This window comes from Theropithecus gelada, chromosome 6 (genome assembly GCF_003255815.1).
Source record: "Theropithecus gelada isolate Dixy chromosome 6, Tgel_1.0, whole genome shotgun sequence".
Taxonomy (NCBI): Eukaryota; Metazoa; Chordata; class Mammalia; order Primates; family Cercopithecidae; genus Theropithecus; species Theropithecus gelada.
In genome coordinates, this window is record NC_037673.1 from 174,200,960 (window position 1) to 174,221,351 (window position 20,392).

Consider the following 20,392-nt stretch of genomic DNA (forward strand, 5'->3'; position numbering starts at 1 on the left):
TAACACGGTGAAACCCCGTCTGTACTAAAAATACAAGAAAATTAGCCGGGCGCCGTGGCGGGCGCCTGTAGTTCCAGCTACTCGGGAGGCTGAGGCAGGAGAATGGCGTGAACCCGGGGGGGCGGAGCTTGCAGTGAGCCGAGATGGCGCCATTGCACTCCAGCCTGGGGCACAGAGCAAGACTCTGTCTCAAAAAAAAAAAGAAAAAAAAAAGAAAAAAAAGTAAAAAATAAAAATACAGGCCGGGTGTGGAGGCTCACGCCTGTAATCCCAGCACTTTGGGATGCCGAGAAGGGCAGATCACAAGGTCAGGAGATCAAGACCATCCTGGCCAACATGGTGAAACCCCGTCTCTACTAAAAATACAAAAATTAGCTGGGCGTGGTGGTGGGCGCCTGTAGTCCCAGCTACTCGGGAGGCTGAGGCAGGAGAATCGTTTGCACCCAGGAGGCGGAGGTTGCAGTGAGCCAAGATCGCGCCATTGCACTCCAGCCTGGCAACAGAACGAGATTGTCTCAAAAAATAATAATTTAAATTTAAATTTAAAAAATGAAAATACAAGCATAATTATTACAGTTGAATTGTCTGCAGTGAGGCATCTATAGATGAAATGTCATACTGCATGGAATTTGCTTTAAAAGAACCCTGGAGTGTGGGAGGGTTTGTGTGGAAGTAAATAAAATCAGCCTCTGCTGGGTAACTTTTAAAGGCAGGCAGTGGGTCCTTGGGAGTTTTAAAAAATTCCCTCCCTTTACCTTTGTGTATATTTGAAAGCTGTTGTAATTAAGCTTTAAAAATAATCTAGGTAAAGTATTGGTTAAAAAAAAAAAAATGGTGGCCCACGACCAGCACCTTTTGGACAACTCTGAACTATGACAGTCCGAGTCTCTGTATTATACAGATTTTTTTTTTTTCTTTTTTCTGTCTCCATTTTTTTTTTTTTTTAGAGTAGTGCAGTGGCCCAATCACGAGCCTCTAACTCCTGGCCTCAAGCAATCCTCCTGGCTCAGCTTCCTGGGTAGCTGGGACTACAGGTGTGCACCACCACACCTGGCCTAAAACATTTTGAATCATGGTAAAATGCACATAAAACATGCCATCTTAGCTATCTTTTTTTTTTTTTTTTGAGACAGAGTCTTGCAGTGTCACCCAGGCTGAGATACAGTAGCCCTCCCTCAGCTCCCTGCAAACTCTGCCTCCTAGGTTCAAGGGATTCTCATGCCTCAGCCTCCTGAGTAGCTGGGATACAGGTGTGCACCACTGCGCCTGGATAATCGTTGTATGTTTAGTAGAGATGGGGTTTTGTCATGTTGGCCAGGCTACTCGTGAACTCCTGGCCTCATGTGATCCATACACCTCAGTCTCCCAAAGTGCTGGGAGATTTCAGGCATGAGCCACCACACCTGGCCTCTTAACCATCTTAGAGTGTACAGTTCAGTGGTGTGAAGCACATTCATACCAGCGTGCCACCCATCCCCAGAGCTCTCTTCGTATTGCTGTTGTAGTTTCACAATGACTCCTCCAGACTTCTTCCACCCCCAACCCCTTGCCATAAATCACTGCAACTGAGGGAATGCAGCCCAGGAGTTCCTAAGCAAAGTACCCTGTTACCAGCTGGGGTGGTAGCTCCACCTGGACTTAGCTGTGGGGCTGGTCCAGGTTTCCGGTGGCCTGTAATCCCAGCACTTACGGAGGCTGAGGCAGGTAATCTCACACCTGTAATCCCAGTAGCGCATGAGTGGGTCAGTTGGACTGCCTGGACTTCCGGGGCGTGAGTCCTCACGGGCTCCTGAAGGTCTGAGCTCTGCCCTGGAGCAGGCACCTGAGCAAGTCATGGCAGCTCTCAACTTCCACCCCAACCTCCTGCCTGGGGCTGCCCCAGTCACCCCGGGGGTGGGGAGACCCATGGAAGAGGAAGCAGGAGGAGTGAAGGAAGGCTCCTCCCCAGCTCTGTATATCCCCTGACTCCTGACTCAGGTCCAGGAGTCCACTTTGACCCCAGGTGCAAGAGTGGGGAGGGCTAGGGAGGCTGGGTGGGTGCACAGCCCCACTGGCTCCACCCCACAGCCACAATACCCCTCTGTGACCCAGCTTTAGAACAATCTTGGCCTGGATGTGGCAACTCACAGCTGTAATCCCAGCACTTTTGAAAGCTGAGGCAGGAGGATTGCTTGAGCCCGGGAGTTTGAGACCAGTTTGGGCAACATAGACCTTGCCTCTATTTTACAAAAAAAAAATTTTTTTTTTTTTTGAGGTGGTGTTTTGCTCTTGTCACCCAGGCTGGAGTGCAATGGTGCGATCTCGGCTCACTGCAACTTCCACCTCCCAGGCTCAAGCCATTCTCCTGCCTCAGCCTCCTGAGTAGCTGGGATTATAGGCGTGCGCCACCACACCTGGTTAATTTTGTATTTTTAGTTAGAGATGGGGTTTCGCCATGTTGGCCAGGCTGGTCTCGAACCCCTGACCTCAAGTGATTTACCTGCCCCGACCTCCCGAAGTGCTGGGATTATACGCATGATCCACCACACCCAGCCTAAAAAGCAATTTTAAAAATAAATAAAAATTTTTAAAAGACCAGTCTTGGAGGACTGGCAGAGCTAGGGCCGGCACCAGGAGTTATCTGTTAGCCTGCACTTTGCAAGGTCTGAAACCCTTAGCTGGTGCCTCTCCAGGAATACCCAGCTCTCCTCCTTCAAGCTGGGGCCTGGCCCAGCTCCAGCGGAGAGAGGACAAGGGAGGGCAAGGAGTGAAGGGCGGCCAGGGGACATACAGCTGTCAGGTCCCTGGACATGCCTAGGGGATGCTGCCTGCTTTACAAATGAAGAATCCAAGGCTCAGGAAGGTCACCAGGAAGTCACGGACAGGACTGCGATTCAGAGCCAGGGCTGCCTTGCTTCAGCTCCTCCTCCTTGTTAGAAAACAGTCCTGAATTGTCTTTTTGCAAATGGTGGCTTGGAGCTGGGCATGGCCAACAACTGTCAGGCACTGGAAGAGGAACTGGGGGGGTCTGGACATGTGCTGGCCACCAGTCCCCCACACTCAGGGCTCACTGTCTCTTGAGGGTAACAGAGGATGATGCACTGTGACAAGCGCCATCACAGCAAAGAAACAGAAAATGCCCGGAGCAGCAAGAGGATGGGGTGATTAATTTTGCCTTGAGGGTAGAAGGAGGCGCCTTGAGGACAGTGGGCGCTCTTAATGGACTATCCCAACAACCAGTCACATAGGGATGAGGACACAGAGGCAGCCCCCAGAGCAGAGGTGCACGGAAGCAGTAGCAGTGGCTTGGCCCGAAGACTAAAGGAGTTGCAGAGCCAGTCTTGAAGCTGGGACTATGCCTCTCCAGCGGAGGAGTGTGGGGACAGAATGCATAGGCTACAAGGTGCCCTCGGGGGCAGAGTAGGGGGTGGCTGGGCAGCAGGAAGCCAAGGCAGGTTGTTGCAACAGTTAAGAAGAAAGGTGATGAGGCCAGAGGTGGTGGCCAGAGAGATGAGGAAACTCCTCCTCACCAGGATGGCTGCAGGATGATACAGTCCTGGCCACTCACAGACAGCGTGGATGCAGGAAGACAGACCACAGACCCACAACAGCGAAGGTGCATGCCGGTGCGGGCAGGACTCAGCCTTCCAGCACTTCAGGACAGGCCCATGATAAGCATTCTGTCCTTCTGACAAACCTTCCCCATAAGGAAAAGGGAGAACCAACTCACCTTCACAGATGCTGCCACTTGCCGGGCACTGTGCAGGGTGCTTTAGAGCACCAAACCCAAAGTGCTGGTTCACTCAATCCTCCCCTTTTAGAGATGAAGAAACTAAGACTCAGAGAGAGAAATTAAATTGTCCCAGGTCAGCCAATTCAGGAAGTGGGTGCATCCAGGGAAGTTGGTTTCGCTTCCCCTGGCCTGGTGCCCTAAGTGCCCCACCCCTTGGCATCTGAGCAGTGTGGCTCCCATGCCAACTCTACAGGAATGCCATGTCTGGGGGCAAGTGGCCCCTTGCAGGGGCATCTGCTGTGCAGGCCCAGGACGGTAAACAAAGTTCACTGAATACAAGTTCCCCCCATCCCAGCAGGAGTCCAGCTTGGCCTCTCCCATGCTGTCCAGGGAAATGCTGGAGGGAAAAAAAGAGGCCTGGCCTCCTGTTGGCTTCTACCTCCTCACCTCTGCCCAGCCCACTTTCTTCTCCCAAAGGCCTCAGCAAGGCCAATGGGAGGCCAAGGTCAAGGGGATGGGGTGAGAACAAGAGGCAGCCCGCATGGACAGGAGTGCAGTGTAGCAGTTGAGCACCTTCTTTTATATTTTTATTTTTTTGGAGACGGAGTCTCGCTCTGTCACCCAGGCTGCTGGAGTGCAGTGGTGCAATCTTGGCTCACTGCAACCTCCACCTCCGAGGTTCAAGTGATTCTCCTGCCTCAGCCTCCTGACTAGCTGGGACTATAGGCGTGTGCCATCACACCTGCCTAATTTTTGTATTTTTAGTAGAGACGGGTTTTCACCACGCTGGCTAGACTGGTCTCGAACTCTTGATCTCAGGTGATCCACCTGCCTTGGCCTCCCAAAGTGCTGGGATTACAAGTATGAGCCACCGTGCCCTGCTTTTGTTTTGTTTTTTTTTTTTTTTCTGAGGCGGAGTCTCACTCTGTCACCCAGGCTGGAGTGCAGTGGCGCGATCTCCACTCACTGCAAGCTCCGCCTCCCGGGTTCACGCCATTCTCCTGCCTCAGCCTCCCGAGTAGCTGGAACTACAGGCGCCCGCCACCACACTTGGCTAATTTTTTGTATTTTTAGTGGAGATGGGGTTTCACCGTGTTAGCCAGGATGGTCTCAATCTCCTGACCTTGTGATCCGCCTGCCTCGGCCTCCCAAAGTGCTGGGATCACAAGCGTGAGCCACCGCACTTGGCCTTTTTTTTTTTTTTTTTTTAGACAGGGTCTCATTCTGTCACCTAGGGTGGAGTGCAGCGTTCGATCATAGCTCACTGCAGCCTCGAATTACTAGGCTCAAGGGATCCTTTTGCCTCAGCCTCTCGAGTAGCTGGGACTACAGGTACCACTGGCTTGGCTAATTTTTTATTTTTTTGTAGAGACGGGGTCTTGCTATGTCGCCCAGGGAACTCCTGGGCTGAAGAAATCCTCTTGCCTCGGCCTCCCAAAGTGTTGGCATTACAGGCGTGAGCCACTGCACCCAACTCAGAATCTGAGTTTTCATCAGAACTTATCTGTGACCCCTCTGTCTCTTCCTCATGCCACCTCTAGCAAGTGGATTCTTACAAGAACCTTCGTTCAAACCCTCTCATAAACATCTCTATCACTGTCTCTCCCACTCAGTTGACAGAATGAACACCTTCTTGGCAGCTTCCAGCTTCCAGGCCCTCCTTGGCCCGTTTCTTTCCCTAGAGACCCAGGGGACCCAACCTCCCTGCCTGCCTGTGCCACCTCACAGGCCCCATGTCCAGCTGCGTGCACAAGCTCCTCTCTCTCAACACTTCGGAGGCTCCCAGCACCCACTTCAAGAGGCTTCTCTGGGTCTGCTCTCGGGTGCCACCTTCGTCCTTTCCCGCCACTAACCTTTCCCACCCAGGGCTTGGACCTCACTAGCGAGCTGAACGTGCCCTGCCTTCTCTAGCACTGCTATATGCTCTGCTGGAGACACTCCTCAGTGGAAATGCTTCCAGGACCATCTCAAAAGCCATTGCTCCAGTGAGGCCTTTCCTCCGGTCCCCCAAACAGCCAACTAGGTTCTTGCTCTGAAACTTCATCTGTCCCAATGAGTAACCCTACCAAGGACTGAGACCCAGAGCAGCTATTAATGAGTTTTCTTAGACAAGTTCTCTGAAGTCTGGCACTTCTTTAGAAATTCTGGCTGGGCGCACGCCTGTAATCCCAGCACTTTGGGAGGCAGAGGCAGGTGGATCACCTAAGGTCGGGAGTTCAAGACCAGCCTGACCAACCCCGTCTCTACTAAAAATACAAAATTAGCCGGGCATGGTGGCACATGCCTGTGCCACCCAGCTACTCGGGAGGCTGAGGCAAGAATCGCTTGAACCTGGGAGGTGGAGGTTGCGGTGAGCTGAGATCATGCCATTGCACTTCAGCCTGGGCAACAAGGGTGAAACTCCATCTCAAAAAAAAAAGTTGCCGGGCGCAGTGGCTCACGCCTGTAATCTTAGCACTTTGGGAGGCCAAGTGGGGAGGATCACGAGGTCAGGAGATCGAGATCATCCTGGCTAACACGGTGAAACCCCATCTCCACTAAAAATACAAAAAATTAGCCAAGTGTGGTGGTGGGCGCCTGTAGCCCCAGCTACTCGGGAGGCTAAGGCAGGAGAATGGCGTGAATCCAGGAGGCAGAGCTTGCAGCGAGCGGAGATCACGCCACTGCACTCCAACCTGGGTGACAGAGCAAGGCTCCGTCTCAAAAAAAGAAAAGAAAAGAAAAAATTCTTCTGGTCAGGCATGGTGGCTCAGGCCTGTAATCCCAGCACACTGGGAGGCCGAGGCAGGGAAATCATGACCTCAAGTGATTTGCCCACCTTGTCCTCCCAGTGTACTAGGATTACAGGCGTGAACCACCAAAGTGCCCCGCCAGAAGTTCTTCCTAGAGGTTCTATGTTGTCCAAACAAGAATTGGAGCCGGGTACTGTGGCTCATGCCTGTAATCCCAGCACTTTGGGAGGCCGAGGCAGGCAGATCACGAGGTCAGGAGATCGAGACCATCCTGGCCAACATGGTGAAACCCTAGCTCTACTAAAAATACAAAAATTAGCTGGAAGTGGTGGTGTATGCCTGTAATCCTAGCTACTCGGGAGGCTGAGGCAGGAGAATCACTTGAACCAGGGAGTCAGAGGTTGCAGTGAGCCAGGATTGCGCCACTGCACTCCAGCCTGGTGACAGAGAGAAACTCTGTCTCAAAAACAAAAAAACAAACAAAAAAAAGAATGGGTAAGGACACCACAGAACACAAGGGGTTGCAAATTTGTGCCGTGGGCCAAATTTGTTCCACAAGTAACAAGTTTTTTTTTAATTGAGGTGTGCATACCATAAAATTAGCCGTTTTAAAGCAAACAATTCAATGACATTTGTATATTCATAATGTTGTGCAACCACCACCTCTATCAAGCTCCAAAACATTTTCCTCATCCCAGAAGGAAACCCTATGCTCCTTAGGCAATCACTCTGCCTTTCTCTCTCCCCACAGCCTCTGGTTCTAATCTGCTTTCTGTTTGTATGGATTTACTTACTTATTATAAATGGCATCATTAACACATATGGGCTTTGTGTCTGGTTTCTTTCACTTGCCATAATGTTTTGGAGGTTCATCCATGTTGTGATAGCTATCATCAGCATATCAGTATTTCATTCCTCTTTTTCTTTTCTTCTTTCCTTTTTTTTTTTTTTTTTGAGACAGAGTCTTACTCCATCAACCAGGCTGGAGTGTAGTGGCGCAATCTCCATTCATTGCAACTCTGCCTCCTGGGTTTAAGCAATTCTCCTGCCTCAGCCTCCCGAGTAGCTGGGATTACAGGCTTGCTCCACCATGCCTGGCTAATATTTGGTGTTTTCAGCTGAGACGGAATTTCAACATGTTGGCCAGCCTGGTCTCAAACTCCTGACCTCAAGTGAGCCACCTGCCTTGGACTCCCAAAATGCTAGGATTACAGGGGTGAACCACCACATCACATAGGGCCTTTTTTTTTTTTCTTTTTCTTTTTTTTTTTTAAGATAGAGATGGGGTTTTGCGAGTTGCCCAGGCTGTTCCTGAACTCCTGGTCTCCAAAAGTGCTGGGAGATTTCAGACATGAGTCATCACGTGGCCTCATTTCTTTTTTATAGCTGAATAATAGTCCACTGAATGAATCTACCATAGTTTGCTTACACTCTCATCAATCGTTAGTTTGGGCCGTTTCCACCTTTTGGCTCTTTGACTATTGTGACTAGTACTTCTAAGACCATTACTTGTTTGAGGAATATAATTGCTGGGTCATATGGTAACTCTATGCTTAACTTTTGAATTAGAAACGGTGTTTTGATTTCTCGAATATGAATTCTTTACGTGTCTGTGTCTGTTTTCATGTCTTCCTACTGTCTTACAGTAGGAAGCTCACGACTCATTTGCGTAATTTTTCTGGCCCCTGAAGGCACCTGATTTTGCTGCCCCTAGAACACTTTGGAGGCAAAAAGAAAATAACTTTGTGCCCAATTCAGCCAGAGTCGTGGGGTAAAATCTTTTCACTTCTCAAAGCACTACCGTGGTTCAGCTACTGTGGTTCAGCCCCAAAGCGGGGAAATCGTATTTTCCGGAGAGGAGGCGGCTACAATTAGGGAGGTGAGGGACCTCACGCGCCTCTCCCTTGGAGGAGGCGGGCAAGGCGAACGGCGGGGGAGGAGGAGCCGGCTGGCTGTGCGCCCTCTGGGGCGTGGGCCGCGCTTGGGGCTGCCCACCCCTCGTGTCCGAGCTGGGGCGCTCAGGGAGGCAGCGACGCGAGCTGCAGCTGGCCCAGGTTCCCCCGGCCACCGCCATGCGGCGCCTTGGCGGGTCGGGGCCGGGGGCGCGGTCGGGGCCGGGCGGGGCCCAGGTTGGCTCGCGGGTAGGCGGCCCCGCCCCCCACATCCGGGGGCCGGGGCCGGGCTGTGGGCTCGCCGCGCGCCGGTGAGTCAGGCCGGGTTTTCCCTCCGCCTTTGGGGCAGGCGATCGAGCGCCGCGGAGCGCGTCCGTCCCTCGCCAATCCGGCTCCGGCGCCGGCGCCCGCCCGCCCGCCCGCGTTTTCCCGGCGCCTGCCGCTCCGCGGCTCCGATCCGGCTCGCAGTCCCGGCCCGAGCCGGCGCCTTGCAGGAGGGTTCAAATCCGCGCGGGGGAGCTGCGACGCGCCAGGGCTGCAGAGCCGCGGGCCGGCGAGCGCGTCGCCAGCATGGTAAGTGGGGCGCGCGTGGGGCTGGGGACCCGGGCTGGACTCGGGGGGTGGAGAGGGGTTGGGGCGGGTCGCCAAGGTACGGTTTTCCGGCGTCCTTGGCAAAGCTGCTGCCCCGCTGGCCGAGGCTCCCGTCTGAGAGATGGGCGGGGGTGGCAAGGTGCGGCGTGCGCCCAGGTGTCCCCTGCTCCCCGTCACCGAGGCACCGGATCGGGGACCGACCCTGAGGCTCCGCTGGAGGGGCAGGCGGTAGGCTACCTTGCTGTCCCCAACCCCTGCAAACGCGCTTTCCTGGGAGCAGCGCGCAGGACCCCTGCGCCACGGCTGGGTGGGGCAGGCGTCCTTGGCGCCGGAGTCTGACCTCGGCCTCCGCCCCCCTGCCCAGCCGCTCCCGGCAGGCCCCAGGGAGGGGCCAGGAGGAGACGCGCCTCCCACCCCGCCCCCCAGGTAGCTCGGGGACCTCACGCAGCTCTGGGGAGCCCTCGCCTTCACCCCTGCTTTCCTGAGACAAATTCCATGGGGATGCCAACCTCGTTTGCCCCTCTGACTTCCTCATGAGATCTCTCGCCTCCTCCCACATCTCCTATAAAGGAGGTATTCCCGGTCCACCGGGCTGCAGCTGCGGTTCTGCGGGTAGGGGACATTCCTAGGTCTTGACCGCCAGAGCACCCGATCCAGTCCCGGCCACAGCCTTTGGCCAAAGTGAGGGCTGGCCTGGGGCCGAGCCGAAATCAGGGCCCTGGCTGTATCCAGAAAGAGAACTGAGATCCGTTGTCTCCTACCGGGCCGCCCCCTGACCCCAACTACATAGGAACAGATTGGGCCTGGCTGTCCTCGGGAGGGAGCGGACGCAGGAGGCCATCCTGGGCGCGGTGATCAGCCTCCTCCCAGGGCCCTCCCAGGCAGGGCTTCTCTACCGGCTGGCAGCGTGTGGGTGTGCATGTGTGAGACTGTCAATGAATGCGGCCAGCCTGCTTCTGCCACCGCCTCTAGAGCTAGAGCTAGCACAGGGACTCGGAGTCCCCATGGGGCAGGTTTCCTCTATTTCTTCCTGACCTGGGGGGCAGCAGGAGGGATTTGATTCCAGGCCGGGTGGACCGCAATCCAGAGCAGCCTGGTTGCAGGTGTCCTTGGGAGAAACAGGCGTGAAGGCCCGGGCAGACATACATGCGATACATACAGAGCAGTGTGTGCCCATGGAGGAGAACCTGTGACCCCTGGTTTAGGACAACCTGCTAAGGTAGAGAGGACCTTGCCCAGGGAGTTGAGATTGCTTCTCACTGTGGGATCTTGGACAACTCACCTCGCCTTCCTAGGCCTTAGTTTCCCGATCTGTAAAATGGAGTGAGGGTAATTACTGTCCTGTTTGCCCCCACGAGGCTATTGTGGAGATGAAATGAGAATGAAATAGAAGGACTGATAAAAAATTGTAGAGTGTGATACAGCCATGAAGGACTATATAGTGATACTAAGCACTGCTTCTGCAGGCTTTAGCCCCTGGTCTCTGCCTCAAGTGTCTGTCACAGAGGGGATGGGGTGGGCCAGCCTCTCCAAACCCCTCTCTGGGCCCCCCTTGCCTACTACCCCCTCTTTTGGAGCTGGGACATTCCAGTCCCATTCTTAGGGGCAGCTGCAGACACGCCCCTTAGCAGAGCTGATCCCCCAGCAGGTGGTGGGACCTTTCCCTTGGGCCAGGGCTCAGGAGGGGCTGACTATAGCCAGGGCAGGCAGCACTCCTACCCGTGTGGGGACTGGAATGTCCCACCCCAGAGGAGATGCAAGGTGGGGTCAGAGAGGACTTCTAATCCTGGGAGCCTGTGTGCTTTCTCCCCTGCGGCTGAACGTGACCTTAGGCGCGTTACTTCACTTTCTGAACCTCAGTTTCCTCTTGTGAAGAGGGGGATGACAGAACTCATCTCCTGTGTGTCTCATGAGGATGTGATAGTGCCCCTTGGCGTGACCCAAAAAGGCACCAACAGGCTCTGGGATGCCCCCCTCAAAGAAAGTGCGTCCTCTCCTTTGCTTCCTGGCCAGGGCAGCTGTGTCTTCCATCTCCACCAAGGATTGGTCTGAAAGAGAGGAATCTCTCTGAACACAGAGATTCCAGTGCTGCCCGCTAATCTTGGGGACTGGAGAGGGGTGAGGGGACTGGTGGCAGCGAGCAGGAGTAAAGAGGCCTTACTGGGGCCAGCCAGGACCTGTGGAGAATGAGGCTTGAGCGTCCCGGCCCAAATCTAGCCAGCTGGGTGGTTGGGGTTTGCAGCTTCCAGGGCAGGGAAGCCCAGGCACTTGACTTGTCCCCCTACCCTTCTCTCCACGACCCATGCAGGGGCCCCGGCTTTTTGCTCTGATGTTCCAGTAAGGCTGCAAGGCACTTGCTGTCGTCCCTCCCTCCTCCCCCACCAAATCCCCTCCAGCCTGCACAGTTGCCCTGCCCTGAGCAGGCAATCCCTGGGCTTCCAAGCAACAGGAAGGAAGGAATGTGTGTGTTGGGGGAGGGGGTGGAGGTGGGATGGACCCCTTTAGGAAGAGACTGTCCTCACTCTGTGACACAGGCGGGGAGGAGCGTCCTGAAAGCTGGGGGCCTCAGCCCTGCTGGGGGAGCTGATAATACAGTCAGAGAAGTCAGCCAGGAGGGGCACAGCGGGGATGGTGGGGGGCCTAAGGAGAGACAAAGGGAAGGGGCTGTCTGCTGCTCCTTCACTAGCCCAGGGGCTGGGAAGGACACTGGGTCATCACGCCGCTGGGCTGCTCCTGCTTTGTCAGTGTGTCCTGGAAGGTGCTCAGTGCTGTGGGTGACCTTGTGCACAGCTGTATGATTGTGTTTGCTGCTGGACGTGACTGTCCGCACCGTGTCCTCTAACATGGGCTCTCTGTGCTGCTGGGTGGGGCTGGCATGTGGCACACTGCGGTGTGTGTGGCTGTATGCACTGTTGCGGCCCATGGCTACCTCTAGCTCAAGGACTCTCCCTGGACCTGAGATGTCTGGTGGGGAACCTTGGGGGTCGGTTATCTCTCCCTGAGACAGGAAGTGAGCATCTGCCCACGGGAAGCTGAGGTGGTGTGCATTTGGGGTGCAGGTGGACGTATGTGACACTGCTGCCAATGTCGCCGCCCCCAGGGCCACACAGGGCTTACAGTTCACAAGCCCTTTCCCGTGCATCTCTGACTGGGAGTAATCCTTTGAGGAAGGCTGGGCAGGCAGGGTCTTTCCCACTTCATTGTTTTTTTCTTTTTTTAAAATAAATAGAGATGGGGTCTCGCTATGTGGCTAAGGCTGGTTTCAAACTCCTGGGCTCAAGTGATCCTCCTGCTTCAGCCTCCCAAAGTGCTGGGATTACAGGTGTGAGCCACCGTGCCCGGCCCTTTCCCCCTTCAGAGATGCGGAAACTGAGGCATGGCAAAAGGCGGAGCATTTGTGTCTGGAGTCCTCTGGAGAGAGTGAGGGCAGGCTGGAGAGCAGGTCTCTGCTGTCCCCTCCCCAAGAAGCAGCAACAGGAGTTGAGTGTGCTCGTGGACAAACCACATCCCTGGCTGGGTGGGCTTGTCGTGGCAAGGAGGTATCAGACGAGGAGGCAAGATGCTTCCATTCCAATACTTTTGGCTGTAGGTAGTGACATCTTAGGTCCCCACTAGACATTGGGCAGCCCTTACCAGCTGTGACCTTGGGCAAATTACTTCACCTTTCTGAGCCCCACTGACCTTACCTTTAAGAAGGGTCAGTAGCTGGGCAGTGTCACGCACCTGTGGTTCTAGCTACTCAGGAGGCTGAAGTGGGAAGATGGCTTGAGCCTAGGGGTTCGAGGCTGCAGTGAGCTATGGTTGCACTACTGTAGTCCAGCCTGAGTGACAGAGTGAAGAGCAAAACCCTGTCTCCAAAAAAAAAAAAAAAAAAGACTCAGCAGGACCCCTATGCAGGGCTGAATCACTGTAGGAACCCAGCCCCTATGATTCCTTACCTGGATGCATCCCCTATGTGGCCTGCCATGTGTGTTCTCAGGGGCTGGGCTGGGTGGGGTATGCAAACCCAGATTTGCCCCATCCTGGGTCTGGGGGTTGGTGGGGGGAGAGCTGAGGTCATTTTTGCACAGGGTGAGGTGAGACTGTGGGGTTGGGGCAGGTCCCCCTCCCGGAGAGCTTTGTCTTCCACAAACACAAAACCTGGAAATGGCTGAGGAAGATGGAACCTCCTAACGACCATTGTTTGGGGCAGGAGTGGGTGCCCGGAAGCATGGGTGGCAGTAGGGGACTCACAGCTGCAGCCTGCCTGCTGGACTTCTGTTCCAGAATGGGAGCAGCTGCTCAGGTGGGAGGCAGAGAAGGTGGTGTTTGTTCACTCGGCCAGACCTTTCTGCACGCCTGCTCCATGCTGGGCAGTGGGCTGTTCACAGGATCCCCAGGGGGCAGGTACCAGCCCTGCCTCCAGAGTGTGTGGCCCAGCACAGGTGGAAGCTGGTCTGTCAGCTTAGTCCCTTGGTGATGTTTATGTGCCTGGCTGAGCTCGGCTCCAGCCGGCCTGTTGACCCTGGCTGTGGCCCAGGCCCTGGACTGGGTGCTCTGTCATGCTATCCCACCCCATCCTCCCAGCATCCCAGTGATAAGTGTTATCGTCGCCAGGGCGTGTGTGCGGAAGCCCAGGCTCACTGAGTTAGTGGCTTGGCCTGGGTCACACACCGATTGGTTCCGCCAGGGTTAGGATTTGGGACCCACCCTGCTGCGTGGTGGGCTTTGGAATAAGAGCATATGCAGGGGCTGGCGTGAGTCCAGCTGCCCCTTCCCTCATCCTCCCACCACTGCCCAGACGGGAACACCTGTCCCGGAAACTGTGGCCATTGTTCACGTCATCCTTCCTCCTTTTGGGCCCTTCCTGTTTGTATCCCTCCCACTGTAGCCCCCAACCCTCCCCCACCCCATGCCAGATGTTTCCCTTGGGGAGCTTTGACCCTTTGCAGGAAGAGGGGCTGCAGGGGTTATCCCTCTCCCATGGGAAGGAGGGTCCCAGTGGCCTTGGGTCTCTGTGCCTTCTCCCCACCCCACAGATTTGGTGGGGAACATGGCAGGAGGGTGAGCAAGGTCAGGTCCAGCCAGGCTGAGTTTGTCTTCCTTAGCCCTGTGCGGGCCCAGTGCTGGGAGGAGGGTTCCTGTCCTGCTGCTTCAGGGCCTGTCCCTCCGTACTTCTGAATCCCACACAGGCCCCTAGGTGGAGCTGGCCCTTCCGAGCATGGCTGGGGCGCCATTGTTCTTCCTTAGACTCAGTCCAGCAAGTGACAGATGGGCAGGTGGCTTTGGGGCTTGTACTTCCTTCTCTTGCCAGTCAAGGGATCCTGTCCCGGGGTTCTGTCTTGGACCCACATCTGCCTTACCTGGGCCTGGGCCAGGTTGGGAGCTACAGGGAGCAAGTGCCTTGTTTTCAGGCCCCAGGGAAGTTGGGTAGCCAGTGCCCACCTGCCCCTAATGGAGCTTTCCAATTCCCAGAAGCAGCTGCCTGTGCCCTGTTGAAAATTCATGGCCACAGCCCCAGGCCCTGCTGGCATTGCCATGGGCAGCGTGGGCAGCCTGTTGGAACGGCACGACTTGTCCCCTGAAGAGCTGCGGGCGGCCCTTGCCGGGTCTCAGGGCTCCCGCCAGCCTGACGGGCTCCTCCGGAAGGGCCTGGGCCATCGTGAGCTCTTCAGCTACTTGCACTTCCCCAAGAAGGACGGCAAGAGCACCAAGCGGGCCCCTCGCAACGAGCCTGCGGACTATGCCACTCTCTACTACCGGGAACATCCTCGCGCGGGTGACTTCAGCAAGACCTCGCTGCCGGAGCGGGGTCGCTTTGACAAGGTGCACCTCTGCCCATGCCCCTTACAAGGTGTGGGGAGGGTGGGGTCTCCTTGGAGACCCTGATGTTGGGATGGGGTGGGGATGGGGCATGCTGAGATACGAAAATCGTGCCATGGGCTGGCCTGAGACTTGTTCACTGCCTCCTGGTGGCACGTGCCCTGCGGTCTCAAAGAGGATCCCTCAGGGGCTGTGGGAGCATCAGGAGGTAGAGCAGGCAGCTGCCCAGGTCTCACACCTGCCCTCTCTACCCTTTCTGGCAGTGCCGCATTCGCCCCTCGGTGTTCAAGCCTACGGCGGGCAACGGGAAAGGCTTCCTGTCCATGCAGAGCCTGGCAGCCCACAAAGGCCAGAAGCTGTGGCGCAGCAATGGCAGCCTGCACACGCTGGCCTGCCACCCGCCCCTGAGCCCCGGGCCCCGGGCCAGCCAGGCCCGGGCACAGCTGCTGCACGCCCTCAGCCTAGATGAGGGCGGCCCTGAGCCCGAGCCCAGCCTGTCCGACTCCTCCAGTGGGGGTAGTTTTGGTCGCAGTCCTGGTACTGGCCCTGGCCCCTTCAGCTCCTCCCTGGGCCACCTTAACCACCTCGGAGGCTCCCTGGACCGGGCCTCTCGAGGACCCAAGGAGGCTGGGCCACCAGCTGTGCTGAGCTGCCTGCCCGAGCCACCACCGCCCTACGAGTTCTCCTGCTCCTCTGCCGAGGAGATGGGAGCCGTGCTGCCCGAGGCCTGCGAGGAGCTCAAGAGGGGGCTCGGCAGTGAGGACGGCTCCAACCCCTTCACGCAGGTGAGGGAGCCCCTGCCCTGGAGTCCTGTTCTGTGCCTCAGCACTGGGGTACAGGCCAGAAAGAGGGGCCATAGCCAGCTCACCCACATGGCCGTGGACACAAGAGAGCAAGAAAGAGGGGGCTGGCTCGGCTTCCTTCCCCTCCATCCCAGGTGGTGGGAACGTCATGTCACTGGGGGTCCTTGCCTTGGAGTTGTGTGGGAAGGAAGGAGAGAGGCTCCCTGGGAGGGCCATGTGATGGGGACACCTCACCCCAGAGGGCATCCCGGGTTAAAGTGCATGTGTGGCTGGGTCCTGTGGTGTAGGGGCACAGGATGTGATCAGTGGCTGGAGTATCAGGTGGAGCTCTGGGTCGCGTCTAGGGGGCAGGGCCACGGTGGATGCATCTCTTCCCCTTGACAGGTGCTGGAGGAGCGCCAGCGGCTGTGGCTGGCTGAGCTGAAGCGCCTGTATGTGGAGCGGCTGCACGAGGTGACCCAGAAGGCTGAGCGCAGCGAGCGCAACCTCCAGCTGCAGTTGTTTATGGCTCAGCAGGAGCAGCGGCGCCTGCGCAAGGAGCTGCGCGCTCAGCAGGGCCTGGCTCCAGAGCCTCGGGCCCCCGGCACCCTCTCAGAGGCTGACCCCGGTGCACGACCAGAGGAGGAAGCCCGATGGGAGGTGAGAGATGACACAGGGCTCCGAGAGTCTCCCATCTCCATTGCCGGTCCCTTCCTCTGCCTGCCCCCTCCCAAACCTGCTCCCCACACCCTACTTTGCTTGCGTCCTCCCCATCCCCCAGGTGTGCCAGAAGACAGCAGAGATTAGCCTCTTGAAGCAGCAGCTGCGCGAAGCCCAGGCGGAACTGGCCCAGAAGCTGGCGGAGATCTTCAGTCTGAAGACACAACTTCGGGGCAGCAGGGCACAAGCCCAGGCTCAGGACGCAGAGCTGGTCCGGCTGCGCCAGGCTGTGCGCAGCCTGCAGGAGCAGGCCCCTCGGGAGGAAGCCCCAGGCAGCTGTGAGACTGATGACTGCAAGAGCAGGGGCCTGTTGGGGGAGGCAGGAGGCAGCGAGGCCAGGGACGGTGCTGAGCAGCTGCGGGCTGAGCTGCTGCAGGAGCGACTTCGGGGCCAGGAGCAGGCGCTGCGCTTCGAGCAGGAGCGGCGGACTTGGCAGGAGGAGAAGGAGCGCGTACTGCGCTACCAGCGGGAGATCCAGGGGGGCTACATGGACATGTACCGCCGCAACCAGGCACTGGAGCAGGAACTGCGGGCACTGCGGGAGCCCCCCACGCCCTGGAGTCCCCGGCTCGAGTCCTCCAAGATCTGAGGCCAGCAGAGCGAGCTGACAGCAGAAACAGTGTCAGAAGGTGCCCTGAGAGGGCCGGCTCAGCCTTCCCTTGCACTGATTGGGGTGGAACCTGCAGAGGCCAGGCCAGGGCCGGGGAGGCGCAAGGAGAGGAGGGATCCAGTGGGGCCGTGGGCTGGGTAGGGTGCCTTGGCAGGAGCCAGCACAAGGCCCTCCTGGCATAGGAGCACCTAGGCAGGGCCCAGCCCTGCTTCCTGGAGCGGATGTGGCCCAGAGAAGGAGGCTGGGGGATCACCAGCCCCAGGGTCCCGAAGGGCAGGTCAAAGGGCGGCTGAAGACCTGGACTGGGGCCTTCCTCCATGGAAGGATGCTGGGGTGGGAACATTAGCCTCCCCCAGAATAAAACCACCGTTTTCTACCAGAGGCTCAGAATACGCTGAGCCTGTCCCTGACCTGAGACCAGAGGATGATGGATGGTCAGGATTGAGGCTGTTGACCTGGGCAGCAGCTCCTCCCATAGCCAGTGGTCAGTGGGAGGGTGTGCCCTGCACCTGTCTTCGTGGCCACGGGGCATGTATGTTGTGAGCCGAGGAATCCTACTCCTTGCCTCAGCCCCACACAGTTCCTTAGCTGCCGTGTGGGCTGGAATTCCTTTCTTTAGCACCAGTGGATTTTTCAGAAGGAACAATATCAGGGAATACCAAGAAAACAAAGGGCAAGTCAACCAGGGCATCTTGAGAACATGAAACGTCTTACTGGTGGGAAGGCTGGGCCCCAGGAGTATCCACAGGCTCAGGCCCTGCCCCTCCCAGAAGCCACCTCCTGTCTCCCTCCATAGGAGTGGGCGGGGGGGCCCTAGAAGTGGAGGGGCCAGGAAGAACAGTATCCTTCCCGGCCCCTTGCTCTGCCTCATTCCCTGTTCGTAGGAAGGTGCAGGAGAAGAGGTGGGCAAGCTTATGGGTTTCTTGGTAAAGAACGTTTACCACAGCAAGGAATGGAAGCATTTCCCCATCAGCAGTGGGGCTCTGGGGCAATATTAAGTAGGGGTGAAATATGATTGATTTGCATTCTGGAAAGCTCTCCAGGAGAAAGCATTCCCCGCCCCGCCTTGCCTCTCTCCTGCACCAGGCTCTAGGACAGTCAGTCCTCCCAGATCCCTGCTGTCAGCTGAGGCTGGTCCCTAAAACCCACACTTGCCTCTGGCCTCTCACAGGCCTGGCTTGCCCTCTGGGCCTTTGCTCCCCGGCTGGGTGCCTGGCCTGGAACACAGCTTCAGTCTGGCTGTGCGAGTGGCGTCTCTCCCTTCCTTAGAGGGAAGTTCAGCTTCCTTACACACTCATCGTTGGACCGGCTGCCGGGCATTGCGTGCTTACTGTGTGCCAGGGGCTGTGCTGGGCCCTTGTGAATGTGGGGCACAGGCTGAATTAGATGAGCTCCTGCCCCAGGGGGGCCTGCACACTGAAGTCAGCTCACCAGTCCCTTCCCTGACAGGGCAGCTCAGGGAACTTCGGAGAATTTGTCTGCAGACAGCTACAGATCACTCCCTTTGGCTACCCTGGCCATGCCTGGCAGCCCCTCAGGACCCACAGGTGGGTCTTGGTTGTGAAGTGGAGTTAGTGCACATGGATGTCGGGGGACAGGTGTGAGGCATGAGCTGGGAGACCCTGCCTTTTCAGGGCAGAGAGTGAGGCGTGTGCACTACCTGCTGTGGCGATGGTGTGTTTATGGCCATGTAAGTGGCAGGTGTGTGTAAAGATGTGCTTGTGGGTGGTGGGTGTGTCCGAGGGGGTGTGTTTGGGAGCTTGGCCTCCAAAAGCCAGTGTCTGGGTTGGAGACAGTGCAGGCCCCTTCTTGGCCCCACCCTCTACCCCATTCCTTCCTGTCAGCCCCAGCTTGTCTTGGCACTGGCCAGGCTGGGGTGGAGCCTGTGTCCCAGACAGATCCCATAGGCCTATCTGAGACCCTTGCAGGCCCACACCTGAGCTCCTGTCTGCCTGAGGAGGGAAAGGGGGAGTGCCCAGGTCAGGCAGGCCAATCCTCTACACACCCTCTTGGTACCCATTCCCATTTCACAAACTCCTCCAAACCCCAAACGGAAATTTCTGAGACAATGGCTCCTCCAGAGGGCCCCTCAGAGCCAGGTGCTGGCCAGATGCCTTGATCACAGCCTCCATGGCCAGGGACCCATCAGGCCAGGTGCCCACACACCTGGTGCTAGGGTCCACCTTGGTATTCCAGCTCTGCAGAACAGTTCCCCACCCAGCAATTAGGGAGCTGGGCTGGCCAGTACAGCCAGTGGGGAGTGGGTGGGAGGTACCAAAACTTGGCAGGTGTGCCAGAAACCAAAGCCAGGCCCAGATGTAGTGGGAGGGCACAAGAGCTGAACCTGAACCTGGGGCGTCTCGGAGCTGGATCCCGTCAGCTCATCCAGGCTGGACAAACCAGTTCCTGGGTCTCCCAGCCGGCTGGGTGGCTCTGGGGCCAACCGACCACAGGTGTCACTGATCACAGGTGTCACTGTAGTGGCTAACACCTCGGGGCAGCCCCTCCCTCCTGCTGGTGGGGCCTTAGGTTCCTAGCTGCCCTGGCTTAGCCTTCCCTGCAGCCCCTCCCCAGCAGGCTTGGTCCGGGCAGCCAGCTCTGCAGAAGGTGGCTGCCTTCTGGTGCTGGGCTCCCTGCCTCTGGGGCCTCCAGTCCTTCACTCAGTGTCATCCCTTCCAGCAGCTCCCTGGGCCCCTTGGTCCATCCCTTGAGGCTTCTGACACACTAGTGGCCTCTAGTCACTGATAGTGGTGCCTCCTTCTTACCTTGGAGCCCTCTGAGCCCTCATCCTGCAGGCAGAGCCCCTCGGCGCTCTGAGAAACCTTCCCTGAACTCACCACCTCCCCTGCCTGGGCACTCCCTTCTCCCTGCGCCCACAGCCCCCATGCCTCTCTCCGTCAGCGCTTTCCGTGCTGCTGTAATTGTTGGTTTGCCTCGTCTCCTTTGAGCTGTGGGTATTGCCAGGGTAGGGTGGTGTCTTCCCCGCAACTCCAGAAGGCACTGGTGGGATGTGGAGTCAGGAGCAACCAGAGCCCCCCATACTAGAATGGGTTTGAGCTTGGGGTGGGGTGGATGGGGAAGAGACTTACTCCGAATGTTCGTTCAACATCCGTGGGCACCAGGTCTGTGGCAAGCACAGGGACTCCAGGGCCAGCTGCCATTCGTTCCAGTGATGTATTCGGGGCCTTCTCAGGTGAGGAAGTCAAGCTGGCCAAGGCCCTCTGTCCCCTGCCCTGATGGGACTTAGCTGTGGGTGGGGGAGGGAGGCCGCTCCAAATAGCGACTGGGGCCAGGCAGGAGGAAAGGAGAGCAGAGGAGAATCCAGAAGTGCTCAGACAGAACTAGGGACAACAGAGGGGCCTCTGTGGTGGCGAGTGGGTCAGCAGAGCATGGAGCAGGCAGAGGAAGCCTATCTGGGAGGCTGGGTGCATTTCTCTGAGACCAAGGGGATGTAGGTGTTGGGGTTTCTGCAAAGAGGGCGCAGGCCCTGCAGTGACGGTTCAGATATTGATAACCCATCCCCCTTGGAGGGTCGGGGCTTAGGCATCCAT

The 20,392-nt window shown here is 57.2% G+C and overlaps 1 protein-coding gene across 1 annotated transcript; it reads left to right on the forward strand.

Annotated features, from left to right (window-relative positions):
- The first annotated feature begins 8,630 nt into the window (after positions 1–8,630).
- On the forward strand, positions 8,631–17,223 carry N4BP3 (NEDD4 binding protein 3). The gene is made up of 5 exons (XM_025388570.1): positions 8,631–8,909; positions 14,382–14,732; positions 14,993–15,514; positions 15,917–16,171; positions 16,293–17,223. Exons 2-5 carry the CDS (start codon positions 14,412–14,414, stop codon positions 16,818–16,820), a joined length of 1,626 nt encoding a protein of 541 aa, XP_025244355.1. The 5' UTR covers positions 8,631–8,909; positions 14,382–14,411; the 3' UTR covers positions 16,821–17,223.
- The last annotated feature ends 3,169 nt before the right edge of the window (positions 17,224–20,392 follow it).

What these genes read in the sequence shown, in the direction of transcription:
- N4BP3 (XM_025388570.1), top strand. Translation starts at nt 14,412, where the DNA reads ATGGCCACAGCCCCAGGCCCTGCTGGCATTGCCATGGGCAGCGTGGGC. An exon ending in AGCGGGGTCGCTTTGACAAG is followed by an intron (nt 14,733 to 14,992) that starts GTGCACCTCTGC and finishes CCTTTCTGGCAG; the next exon opens with TGCCGCATTCGCCCCTCGGT. An exon ending in AGGAGGAAGCCCGATGGGAG is followed by an intron (nt 16,172 to 16,292) that starts GTGAGAGATGAC and finishes CCCATCCCCCAG; the next exon opens with GTGTGCCAGAAGACAGCAGA.